Raw genomic sequence first — 13,972 nt, forward strand, 5'->3', positions numbered from 1 at the left:
CCTTAGTGTCACAGCTGTTGTTAGTGGTCATTTTTAAACTACTTATGCCACCCTAAGTCCACTTCAAAGTACTAACAGGAAGGAAGAGATCTAAGGGCTGAAGGTAAAGATGGATTGGAGCTCAGGTAATCTAAAAATGTGTCAGGGCTGATGAATGTTTTAGGGATGGTAACTTGAAAACCCACTTCAAGAAAGGGACAGTTGGAAAGTAAAACATACATTTCAGTAATGCATGCATTACAGTGACCTATGCAGCATGATTACCCCTCACATTACCCTAATTTTGTAGATGATCATGTAGGAGCGCTTACAGTGATCACTTGAAAATGAAAGCCATGGTTTGGAGTCTGTTTCACAATGCAACATAGGCCATTAATTTAAGCTTACGTGCTGAACCATTCACAGTTGAAGGAAGTGTAACTGAACTAAGCTTTTGTTTAGAAATCAATCTCTTGACCTGTGAGTACAAGTCCTGTGCACACGTATCAAAATCTTGAGTTCTTATGTAAGAACCAAACGAGTTAGGCAAAAGTTCAAATGAATATGGTCAAAGTCCAGAGTAGTTAGAATCGTTATTTTATTGTTCAATCTTGATCAGTACAAACAAAGATACAACCAGCCGACACGTGTTTCGTCACACCGTGTGAAAGATATGACTCTTCAGGGCTGTTAACTATCTTGTGAGAGATGCTGGCGCGCAGGTCCGGTGGAAACGAACCGCCGTGTGGCGAGGAGGCGTAATAGGAACAAGTGGAGTAGGGATCCCGCTGGGCTGAAGCTGCCAGAGAGCGGGAAACTCAAAAAGACGGGTACGTACGGGGTAAGCAGTCCACGAAACCTCGGTTGCTGAAAACGGAGCACGGATACATGCAGCAGCCTTGTACTCATTTGTTTGGTATGGGACATGTCCCTTACCTATACATGGGCTGTTTTCTGTCTGGGTTTGTTCCCCTGACCTGTTTGCACCGTTGTATCTTAGTGAACACAACTCCAACTGATAATCATACCTGCTAGAGCGCCACTGCTCCGTGTCCTTTACCCAAACCCTATTCTCTCTCACTACTCAATCTCTTGACCTGTCAGCCTTGCCTTCTGCCCATTGCATTTAAGGGTCCAAGCATTAATATGAGGTACCTTACTGGCAAGCCCATCCATCTCACCGCAATGGCTATGTCCCTGATTCCAGGCCCAGGGATGTGAAGCAGACAGAGCCAGTGGGCGAGTTTAATTATGTGTGTTCGGTTACACGGGGGATGTGGCGGTGATGGGGAGCGCGGTTGCTAAAAGCATACTATTGCCTTCTGCTTGAGACGATAATTATGGCACAGACAGGTAATAGTGACTAACACCAGGAATAAAGTGTACTATTCATTCTTTCTTTATTTTGAAAAATAGTAGGTCCGTTTAATTGGACAATTGAGCATAAACTTAGATTTTTGGCATACTACTTAAGTATTCGTCTTCATGAACCGTAGATATTGTTCTTTGGTCACTACTGCCTCTTTCATTTCTGGCTGTTAGTTGATTTGGAAGACATCATACCTCAACACAATAGGAACAAACCTCTATCTATCTATCTATCTATCTATCTATCTATCTATCTATCTATCTATCTATCTATCTATCTATCTATCTATCTATCTATCTATCTATCTATCTATCTATCTATCTATCTATCTATCTATCTATCTATCTATCTATCTATCTATCGATATACAGAGTTATCTAAATACATCTATATATGCATACATATATATACATACAGATAGATAGATAGATAGATAGTTAGATAGATTGATTTTACTGTGTAATTGGCTATTGTAAGGAAACAGCCAGGTTTATATTCATGACAGAAAGACTCGCAGAAACAATCTGGTCTCCGTATAAAGGGGATTTAACACTTGCAAAAACATGAAAGACTAAACGTGTGTGACAAAAGCAAGTATGGCTTCTCAGAAGGATTTTGGAGGTCTTTTTGATTTTTGGATGCTTTAACAAAAACATGTGTATTTAACATTTGAATGGCGCATTTGTGTAATTAATGGTTTAAGATGTCTTTAAAATTAAGGTTTTAAATAAATGGTTCAAAGGTAAACCAATGCAAGATCTATAGTGGTAAAATCTAACTAAATTTGCTTTCTGGATTTTAGGAACAAACTCTGTTTCCTGTGTGTGATGCTGAAGTCATTGACACCAGTGGCATGGAACAGCTATTGAAGGCAAGCCAGAAGTTCATGTTGTAATTCAGCATGCCAAAGAGACCCAAGCATGTTAAACTTTCCAGATGGATGCATGAAATATTCTGGAATGGAACCCCATTCTTCTGAGAGGGAGGTTGAGTCTGGTGCTGCTACAATTATCCAGTGCTCCCAAGAGTCTACAAAACGCACCAGTGCAACAGAACAGACTTCAAGTTGCGGTGATGTTCTAAAACTTGAGGATCATACCATCTCATTGGAATGTGACCATGCAATAACAAGCTCTGCATCACCAGTAAAGGATTCAAAGCCGCCATTTTGGTTTGGACTGGCTCCAGGAACAGCCACTGCAGATGGTCACCCAGGAGTAATGCTTCTACCTGGAGATGTACTGTGCTCTCTGGGGTGCAGACCTGATGCTAATCAACTTTTCTGTTCAATGCATATGGAATGTCGAACCACGCTTTCATCTAATGAAGGATTGTTGGGCACAGAAGGAAGAAGACCTGATTTCCGGGTCATTAAGCACAAGCCAAGTGCTATCACATTCCCTGATTTCCCACACTCGTCTCAGAGCAGTAGCTCAGACATCCCTGTCTGTGATGTTTCAGGTACAGAGACTTCTTCTTCTTCTGATGAAGAGGATGACGATGATGATGATGATGTGTTTACGGATCTGCCTCAGTATGATGCATATTTCAATGGCATATATAAAAAAGGCAGCCCTCGATGGAATCAGTACAAGGAGGAAGTTGCTGCTTCGCTGGATACCTGTCCTTCAGAAATCTGCAGCGGATCCTCCGAGGAGGGGGCGAACGTGGACGGCATGGAGAAGAAGACCATGGTGGTAAGGAAACTCAATGCTAATCTTTCAGGATAACACAAAAGGCAGACAGAGCTGCATTGTAATGTCCGGCAGAGTCACTGTTAAGTGTAAACAACAACCGAGAAGACGTCGTAAATTTACACAAAAGTGTAAGTCTACCTTTGTGAATCCGGCTCCATATGTTTGAATGTTGAATTAATGTCTGCTGTTTTGTAAAGCATAATATGCTGGTGAGGGCCCATATGAGTGCTGTAAATGCTTTTATTAAATATTTTACTGGATGTATGCAGTATGCCATAATTACTGCAAACACAATACTAAATTATCATTGAAGGTGAAGCTATAGGACAAAGATTGTTTTGAAAAGATTGTCACAAAAGTCTTTAGAGCAGGAGTGTAAACCAGGCCCCCCAACCCTTCTGAGGGCCCCCCAAACCTTGAGGGAGACCCCATTCAACCCAAAGCCGATGCATATATGAGATAAGGGAGACTCAGAAGAGGGCCCCTCATCACATTTTGTGTTGTGCTACTGCTTTAGAGTCTTAGATACGTTAGCAGGTCACGATAAGTCATGTTTTTAAAGATTCCTGTTCTTTGGTCTGTACCATTTTGAGCGCTGGTGTGGATTCATTTTGAAAGTCTGTGGACTCTTTGTGAACTGTAGTGAATTAGTGTTATTGTGCACTGCAGGGAACATGCGCAGATATGTTAAATACAAGTTTCCTGAGTGTTCCTTTTGAAGTATGACCCTTGATTCAGTGAACTGTACTAGGCGTCTCTTCTGATATTGTTTCTTGGTTAGTTCAGTGTTTTTGGAATTGCTATATGCTGGTTTATGTAGTACAATGGATCAGACGATGTCTATGTATTTACTTATTTAGGTATATCATAGTTCTGGTATGCCACTTTATGGGCACATTTCAGGGATAGGAATTTTTGATGCCGAACTTAGTATTTACTTTAATGATAGTACATGAATGAGTAGTGGACCCTTTTGGTGAATGCATTACATTGAGGTGAACACATTGACCAAAGGCTGAATCAAATATCCACTGTATGTTTCAGTCCATTTCTTGTTGGTTTCAGTATCTATTGTTGATTGAGAATCCAGTGGTCTGAATTGCACAATATACTGCGGAAGTGCTCTGATTTTTTCCCTAATGAATGAAGGTGGATCACATTTGGAGCTTCGGAATGTGAAATTTGATGTCCACTGAAGAACGCATTCACTTGTGAACTTGTGATGATTTAGCATGGAGTCTCCCTGCATGTGGTTACTACTAGAATTTAGTTATCCCTTTTGATATTTTAACATAGGTGGACAAGAAACCTGTTTCAGGGTCATTCCCATAATTTACATATATTTAAATGTATAGCTCGCTCTGCTACAAGTTCAGATTACAGGTATTACTGTTCTTGACATTGTTATTTGTTGGGATGATTGTGCAAACGCAATGACCGCTCTTGCCAATCTTCTGCAGACTTTGCATATCCTAGATCGGTCCACCAAACGTTGCGGTAGGTTCCTGCTCCCACACACAAACACACATATCACATCCACGAGCTGCTGTGGCTTTCCAATTACATGTATCTCCTTAAAATATTGACAAGTCCATATTTGCTAGACCTGTCCACATGTTAGTTTGTCATAAACAACCGCCATCTTCTTACAATGAAATAGCAACTTCTATTTTCTGTTTGAATCTATATTGTCAACAGTAGCAATATTGAGATAACCACAGTCTTAACTCACTACAAACACCCATTGGAGGTGACACACATCACATCCCAAAAGGATCCAGCTGGCCTGCTGCATCTGCACACATTCCATTTTGAACTCTTTTGGACTAGAGGGGCTGCAATCATGGACACTCTGCCCTTTCACTCAGGGCGATATCTCAAGACATTTGAAGACCCAGCCACACAGCCCAGTTCACCACCGGCCAGGATCCTACACTGCATTTTCTCCTCGTTTATTTTGGGGTGCTGTAAGTCTGTAAAATCTTGAATACAAAATATGTGCTTTGGGAAACATAATGCAGTAGTAGAACATATTTGCAAATGGGCAGGAGGTGCTCGGATACTGGCAAACTCATGAGGATCTGCCTTTCTGGACAGCAACATACTGGTCCACAGAAAACAAAGATTTCATCTGAACACCTATACTAAATTTATTTGAAATAAATATTGAGTAGAATGGCATAACAAGATTGTCTGGTGCATCTCAAAAATTAAATAGCACTAATTCAGTTCTGGAAAAGGCATTGATCATGCTTCTAAGCTGCCCACAAAGCAAGATACAAATGGATGGAGAACACACATTGGTGTACAATATTACCACCTTTTAGCCTTACAACTTCATTAGTTCACATTGAACCTACTTCAGTTTTGTTCAAATTGAACAAAGTCAACAAACTATGGTCCATGACTACTGCTTAACGCACTGTTAAATTAGAGGATGTTAGATATGAAAAGGCCCATTCCATCGATACCTTTCGTTTATGCAACATATCCTGCATAGATATACTGCAGTCTCTGAAACACTACCAGATGAATGTATGCTATCTGACAAAGGCCAGTCATAGGTAGAGTAAATAAGTATCTCAAATATTTCGTATTAGATATCCTGATAACTCTTGCTTTTGAGTTCATTATTTTCTTCAGCTATATAAAGAAAATGCTCTTGCTGGAACTTTTTCCTACAAAGTATTTTTTTGTTGGAGAATTCTCCCATAAAAAGCTGATTTTACAGGTTATTGGCACCTGTAAAACACCTGTAAAACATACTGTATGGATGATTAACTGCCAAAGTTGTTCATGTTTAAAAATAATTACAGTAGTTGTCAGAGTTCAAGTTTGTTAAGTAAAAAGTGCATAGGAATGTTATGTTCTGAGGTGCAGTGGGTAGAACAGAACTTAGGGTTAAGCATTTGCAAATTCGAGAAGTGTAGTGAGAGTTGGTTGATATTTCCAAGGGAGTTATATCCAAGAGAGATTCTGTTGCGGTTAATTTTTTTCAGGTAAGCAAGTAGGAGGGGAAAAAGGGCTTGATTTAGACTTTGGCGGATGGGAATTTACTCTGTCAGGGCAATGGAGTAACGTACTCTGTTGCCCCGAGGGAGTACCCACCCGCCAAATTTAGAGATGTCTACTGACACAAATACATCTCTTGTATTTCTTGCACAACGGTTACTGCAAATGCTTTGAAAGTCAACATGATGGAGATGCACGTCAAACTTTCAGTTTTTTTATTCTAAAAAACAAAATCCCATAGCAGGATTGTGCTTTTTAAAATAAAAAAATCAATAACCCCATCACCATGGGAGTTTTCTCTCATGGCATGGGGGGTCATTTTATGGTTTTCACTGTCCCTTACCCCAAGATTTCACTGGGTGGTGATGGACAGGGAAAACTTGCCATTTGTCAACCCACTCTAAATAGGGCAGGAGGACAAATGATGAAACCTCTGATGGCCATTACTCAACCGGGCTGCCAGAGGTGTATGTAGGCAGCACAGAAGGAGCAATCTGCATTGCCGATATACTGAAGGTCCATGTTAACTCTAAGTGAGGTGGTAGGGCCTTCAGTTTGGTGGAGAGGATACACTATCGCTGTTGCGAAAAAAGTACCCTCTGAGCCAGATTTGGAATGGGGCCCAAAGTCTCCCAAAGCTAAGAAGGTCTTCACTGGTTAAAATGCGGGCCATTGAAACTTGCATTAAAACAGAAAGTCCATCAGTGATTTTAATCAACGAGGCGCATATACTGGTAGGGAAGTTGGAGACATTTTCCATGTTTAGATCCTGGGCAACATACCAGGGTTTTCCTCCTCCCAGGCAGCGCATCAGGGCACTCCAATCTTTTTGGGTAAAAAATTCGAAGCGGACGTGGTCAATTTCGAGAATGATAAAAATAGAGGGTGGTGTTGGGTGACCTGTAGATTTGGCTTAAGGTGTCTCCCATTTGTCAGCATTTATGCACCAGTCGAAGATAAAGCCAAGCCATATGTAGAATTATACCAATCTCTAATACAAATTCCCGGGGAATTATTTACAGGCGGGGGATCATAATTTCCTGCAAAATCCTGGGATTGATTCCTCAGTTTAACCAAAAGGCAATTAAAAACAAAAAACTTAAAGGTTATTCAAAATGATATTAAGACCCTGGGTTTAATTGCTCCTTGGAGGGAAACTTTCCCTACTAAAATTTGTATACCTGTTTTTTCAGGTCGATTGCTTCCTCGTATTTAAAACCCAGATTTTTTTCTAATCAGCAAATCTTACTAGATGTATACTCAGACCACTCATTGATCGTTTCCGTGGTCGAGTTAGGGAGAATCTAAGTACATTCTTGGCGTTGGGTTCTTAACAAACAGTTTTTACAGGAAGAACACTGGGTACTATACTGAAAAACAGAGATAAAGAAATTGTTGGCAATTAATCAGAGGACTGCCCCCCCTCATATTATTTGGGACTCTTTAAAGGCATACATTCGTGGGCTGCGAGTAGGTAAAGATGCGGAAAATTTAAAAAAAGCTAAAGCACAAAAGGAAAATTTAGAACGAAGCATGCAGCAGCTCTATGAACATTTATTAAGAGGTCCTTTGCCTTCTAATCAAGGGAAACTTGATCAGACTAAACGGGCATTAAGTGAGGCATATCTAAAATCGGAATCCTTAAACCGCATCTATATATGCAAAAGGTATATGAGTAAAGCATTTTCACTGGGAGGTTCCTTGCATGGCAGGTTCGGAAACAAACTGCGTGTAATCGGATTACTGCATTGAAATGTCATGTTACCGGCATGCAGAGTGATGATTCGGTCAGCAGTGGTGAAATAATGCTGGATTATTACAGATACGTTTATGGACAAAAACAATTGAATAATAGTTAGTCCCTTAAGACGTTTCTTCAGGAACAGAATTTTCCAGTACTGTCTGAGACCGAGCAGGTAAATATTATGCGCCCCTTTTCTAAAGAAGAACTGGCAGAGTATTAGTAACCTCCCTAATGGCAAAGTGTGCAGACCTGATGGTCTAACGGCGAAACTTTTTAAAGCTTTCTCTGGGGATCTACTTGATTATTTTCTACTGGTTGCCAGAACATTGCTCGAAGGGGACCCGGTACCAGAGTCATTCTATAAAGGGAATGTGTTGAGCTTTCCAAAAAAGAGGAAGGACGGCAGGGCCGGACTGGCTACCAGGCCTTTCTAAGTAAAGAATGGAAAACCAAATGGGTTTAAAGTATGCTTTAAAACCATTTGTTTTGCTTTCTTTACTTAGAAGCAAATGCAGATCCCCATCAACATAAATGTAAATCATCCCCCAGGGCAGTTAAATCAGGCCCCAGCTTGGCAGCCGACCAAAACGCCCAGTAACCAGTCCAGCCCTGAAAGACGGTGAGGATCCCAACTCATATCGTCTGTTTACAATTCAGATTATAAAGTTATCACAAAGCTTTTATCCAACAGATTCAACGCAATAGCATCAAATTTGATCCACACAGATCAAAATGGTTAGATTAAAGGGAGACCGCTAGGGACAAACACACACCATTTAGCCAAGGCATTAGATTACTTTGAGACTAAGAATATATACTGGCCCTAATGCTTTTGCTGGACCCCGAGAAGGCATTTAACCTTGTGGTCTGGGAGACATTATTTCGTATCTTGTCTAGATTTGGCATACCTTCATAGATCACAGGACTGATACAAAGAATGTACCACAGTGCAGAAGCCTGCATTGTTGTTAACTCTTCTGAGGTAGGTTAATCGGTGTTAAGCGAGGGATCAGACAAGGATGCCCATTGTCCCCCATATTATTTGCCTTCTTTATAGAGCCACTCGCCATTGCAATTCGAGACAGTGGCAATATTCTTCCCCTCTTCCCATCTATGGGAAAATTAAAATTATACACAGACGATGATATGCTAATTCTCTAATGTGATAAGGGAGTTCAGGTGAAAGTTTTTGAGATTTTTACACATTATGAAGGTCTTAACGGGTATAATATCAATAAAATAAAAACAGAAATAACATGTGGATTTAAGCCAGATGTTGTACATATATATATTACCCCATGTTTGAAATGTCAACTAAAAAGACATTTAGGAATTAAGTTTTCGCCATCAATTGCATATTTATATGCTTTAAATTTCTCCCAGCTGTTTTTAAAAGGACAGGATTTATTATCATGCTGGAACTCTCTTCCATTAACCATTATCAACAGGGTTTCGGTGATTGAGATGTCTGTACTCCCACTATTCAATTTCTCATTTTCAGCTATTCAGTGTGTTTAAGCTGCATCTTTTTTTTAAAAGGTTGAGTCTATGTTTACCTCCTTCATTTGGAAGAAAGAAACCCCTCGGATTGCACTAAGCACTTTATATGAGGATTTGGAGAAAGGTGGGCTAGCGGTCCCTAATATCAGATACTAATATTTTGCATATTTTGCACAATATATGTCTAGGTTTAAATTAGAATCATATACAGGAAAATATGAGAATTATTTCATGCTGCTAATCTGCACAGAGCATCAGATACGTTATATGTTAAAAAATAATGAAATGACCCCAAAAAATCAATTATAAGAGCATGCAGTTGTTTTTTCACAAACAATTAATATGAGAAAGCTCTCTTGGACCTACACACTATATTTCTCAAATATCATTCAGTTGTAATATTCTCATCAACCATCAAAACACTAAAATACTTACAATAAACACAAACACGGGCCCAAAGAACAATTACAAAAACATAGATATGGACTAGACCTAGGATTGCAAAATAATTTAATTTAAAAAAAAATATATATATATTTCTTCTTTATAAAAGATTCCTAGTAGGATCAAAAAATGGCACAAATACAGTTTTATACAACAAATGATAAAAATGTAGAGTGTATGAGAGACAACAAGTATGTGGAACATTAAAAACATCATAGTACGGTCATTTCAAGAGAATCAATCAACTTGATAGAGGCCCATCGATTAGTTATTTTGATTGGACATAGAAAGTTCCTTGAATATAACCCACACGAAAAAAGGGCTTTGACACCTTTTGGTGGGAATAAATTATTCAAACACCACCTTCATCAGGGCAACAGTGATACATGTCTCTCCTATTAGTACAATGATACAATTTCATGTCACCTTAGTGGTGACTGTGGATATCTGCCATCCTTCAACGTGATATGGAGTTGTGGCGATGTTAAAATGCTTTCACAGCAATAGGCAATAAAAATCCCCTCGTAGTGCTTTTCTATATCCAAACTGAATTTTCCTCAAGTCTTAGTCGAAGTCCACTATGTAGTTGACCTCCGGTATACATCGGAACGAATACCCTGTTATAACAGTTGGATCCTTTTATTCACGTAAATATCACTCCAATAACAAACGTTTTGAATATATTCAATTTTATCCTAGAGTGCCAGGAGACGATGTCTCTTACGATCCCCGTTGCAGATTCCCTTTATTTGTTTTTTATTCTGTAGCAAGGGTTTGCGGGTCGCGTACTCCATCATTCCATTCCACTCCACGATCGGACATAGTCTCCCAGCACTCTAGGATAAAATTGATTATATTCAAAACTTCTGTTATTGGAGCAATATTTACTTGAATAAAAGGATCCAATTGTTATAACAGAGGATTAGTTCCAATGTATTTCAGAGGCCAACTACATAGTGAATTTCAACTAAGACTTGGGGAAAATTCAGTCTGGATATAGAAAAGCACTACGAGGGGATTTGTATTGCCTACTAGCTTACCCGTCGCGCGTTGCAGCGATCTCAGAAGAAAGGAAATATAAGGAAACTTGTTATGATAACATTCAATTTACATTGTGTCATTTTTATTGAAACTTATTCATTTTAATATGGAAAACATTTTAAAGTGTTGTTTTAATTCTGTTTATTTATTCGAGTGCTTGTGGATACACGGTATTTTTTGTTTTTCCGTCTGGTGGGTACACGAATAAATCAGAAGGTTTTCCGACGCGTGAACTGGACACATACAGTTGTCCATGTGAGAAGCACGGATTCTCCAAATCTAGTCCACACACTTGCAGCGATTGTCCTTGTGCTTTGTTCATGGTCATTGCAAAAGCGAGTCTCACCGGAAACTGTAAACGTTCAGTATTGGAATGATTATGAGGGCCCTGGGGGGCTGGGGGGCCGATATTTAACAAACTTTTTTTTTTTTGCCAGAAACCTTTGCAGGAGTGTACTCAACAACTTCCCAAAGTTTCATGCCGATCGGATAAATGGTGTAGTAATGCATAAAGGACAAACAGACAGACATACATTCGTTTTTATATATATAGATTGCTGTGAAAGCATTTTAACATCGCCCCATCTCCATATCACGTTGAAGGGTGGCAGATATATCCACAGTCACCACTAAGGTGACATGAAATTGTATCATCAATTGTACTAATAGGAGAGACACGTATCACTGTTGTCCTGATGAACGTGGTGTTTAAATAACTTATTCCCACCAAAACGCGTCAACTCCCTTTTTTCGTGAGGGTTATATTCAAGGAACTTTCTATGTCCAGTCAAAATAACTAATCAAGGTGCCTCTATCAAGTTGATTGATTCTCTTGAAATAACCGTATTATGATGTTTTTAATGTCTCACATACTTGTTGTCTCTCGTGTCCTCTAGATTTTTATCATCTGTTGTATAAAACTATATTTGTGCAATTTTTGGATCCTACTAGGAATCTTTTATAAAGGAGAAATATGTACATATATTTATTTTAATAAAATTATTTTGCAATATTGGGTCTAGTCCAGATCTCTGTGTTTGTAATTGTTCTTTGGGCCAGTGTTTGGGATTATTGTAAGGTATTTGAGTGTTTTGATGGTTGATAAGAATATTACAACTGAATCATATTTGAGAAATATAGTGTATAGGTCCAAGAGAGCTTTCTCATATTAATTACCTGTGGTACCCTGTCTCTTGATCAGTGGGGTCTCTACCTTTTTTCTTCACACGTTTTTTTCACAAATGCCAGGATTTTTTTTAGAAGATATGCAATCACCGTTTCTAACATTGCAAACCTTTTATCTGAACTCGCTTCTGAATCTGGGACGAAAATTTCATTTGAAACAATCCAAAAGTGGGAAAAAACTGGGTTTAGGATAATCTCTGACTTAATTGTGATGGAAAGGGGACTCAATATTTCCGAAATCCACGATTTAATCCAAAATGATTTCCTTCTTCTTGGCTCTTATAGAATGCTGTATAAAACTCTCAGTAAATTGGATAGGATTCAAATAAATAAGAGTAAAAATATCGCCCTTGCGCTATTTGAAGCAGATGTAGTCAGGAGACCCGGGGAATGGAAAAAACCTTTGCCCTCTACTAGAGGGCCGAATCTTACTCGGAAAGCAACGACAAAATGGGAAAAACAAGAAGGGTTGGAATTAACACCTAGAATGTGGATTGTGGTTAATAAACTTAATTTTAGTGTTTTACATAGTGCTAATTGGCTTTGGATGCCATTTTTCAGCAAATGGCTTCTTTACAGAACTCCACAGTTTCTTTCCAAGATCAATCCTAATCAGTCTAGCTACTGTTTCCGTTATGCAAATCAGTCGGCAACTAATTGGCCGCATATAATCGCTCAGTGCCCTTTGGTCCAGGGGTTTTGGGATGAAATATTTTGGTATCTGGAGACTGAGTGCTCAATCAAACTGGCATCCAGCAGCTGGCTGAAAGTCCTGCGATATGATCCTTTTCTATGCCTATCTGATAAATGGGTGAAATGAGTCTATATTGCAATGGTGGTGGCCAGGAACCTTCTGATACAAAGATGGCGTTTGTCAGGTTCCTACAATCTGTGAGTGGGTTCGGAAAATGAAGTAAGTTTGAAATAGTGAAAGGCTATATGCAATTCGATATGGGGGTTCAGGAAATTTGAAAAATTGTTGGAATGGTATTTTGATTAAATATTAACCCTTTCGATGCTGATGACGAGCTCAGCTCGTCATCAGCCACGGGTGTCGTGTGCTGATGACGAGCTGAGCTCGTCATGTAAAGCGGGATAATGAAAAATGCAGCATACCGCAAAAATCGCCGCAGCAGCGATGCGGTTAAGGCCAGATCAAAGGATCTTAATACTTCTCTCTACATTTTTATTTTCTATTATCAAATCCTTTTGTATTTGGGCGAGATGCACATTGTCTATTTCAAGGGGTGTTTAGTAGGATTAAATATATATTATGTATAAATCTGGATTGACATTTTGCACATTTGCACATTTTTGTCTGGTTTGCACTTTAAGCACTTTATAAGTTTTGTAAGTTGCTTTTTATTGCAACAATGTGTACTGTATTTGTACTGTATCTGGTTTCCAATGATTTCTAATAGCAGTGTTACTCTCGCTCTCATTCTGCTCTGTATATTCTGTCTATGCATGCTGTATTTATTGAATAGTGGCGTATAACCAAGACATCATATTGTGTTACATAGATGAATTTGAAATTTTGGTAGATCTTAATAAAAATAAATTTAAAAAGTGGTCTTCACTAGTCATTAAGAGGGGCTCTTCAATTAGTGTTTGGGGCAGCAACCATTCCACAAGAGAGAGTAGGTGGATCATGAATGCTTTTATTTGTAGAAGTGACTTAAATGGAAGCTTTCATTCAGCCAAACTATATCTTCTAATAGATGAACAGATGGTTTAGAGGCTCATGATTCTGTTTGCTATTTGATATAATGATCCTCATGATATAAGAGCTTATATTGGGTTAAAGTGGAATCAAAGAGGGAAACTGAAAAAAACACCTGATTTAGGTTCTTTTCTGCTTTTGAAAGGAATAGATACTTTTACTCTTGGGGGGAGGAGGGGTTCTAACCACTGGGAACAACTCCATAAATATCCATCCTCTTCTACAGTTAACTGGTTCCCACAGAAAAGACAATTGACTTCCTCTAAATCAGGACCTTG

General features: G+C 39.0%; 1 protein-coding gene across 1 annotated transcript in view; it reads left to right on the plus strand.

Annotated features, from left to right (window-relative positions):
• The first annotated feature begins 2,154 nt into the window (after nt 1–2,154).
• LOC147698519 (uncharacterized) overlaps nt 2,155–13,972 on the plus strand; it is a 308,742-nt gene continuing 296,924 nt past the window's right edge. The window contains exon 1 of the mRNA XM_086936251.1: nt 2,155–3,045. Coding sequence (XP_086792377.1) covers nt 2,269–3,045 — 777 coding nt within the window. The 5' untranslated portion in view covers nt 2,155–2,268. The remainder of the gene's footprint in view (nt 3,046–13,972) is intronic.

The sequence above is a fragment of the Lissotriton vulgaris genome, chromosome 8 (assembly GCF_964263255.1).
Source record: "Lissotriton vulgaris chromosome 8, aLisVul1.2, whole genome shotgun sequence".
In the NCBI taxonomy this organism is placed as follows: Eukaryota; Metazoa; Chordata; class Amphibia; order Caudata; family Salamandridae; genus Lissotriton; species Lissotriton vulgaris.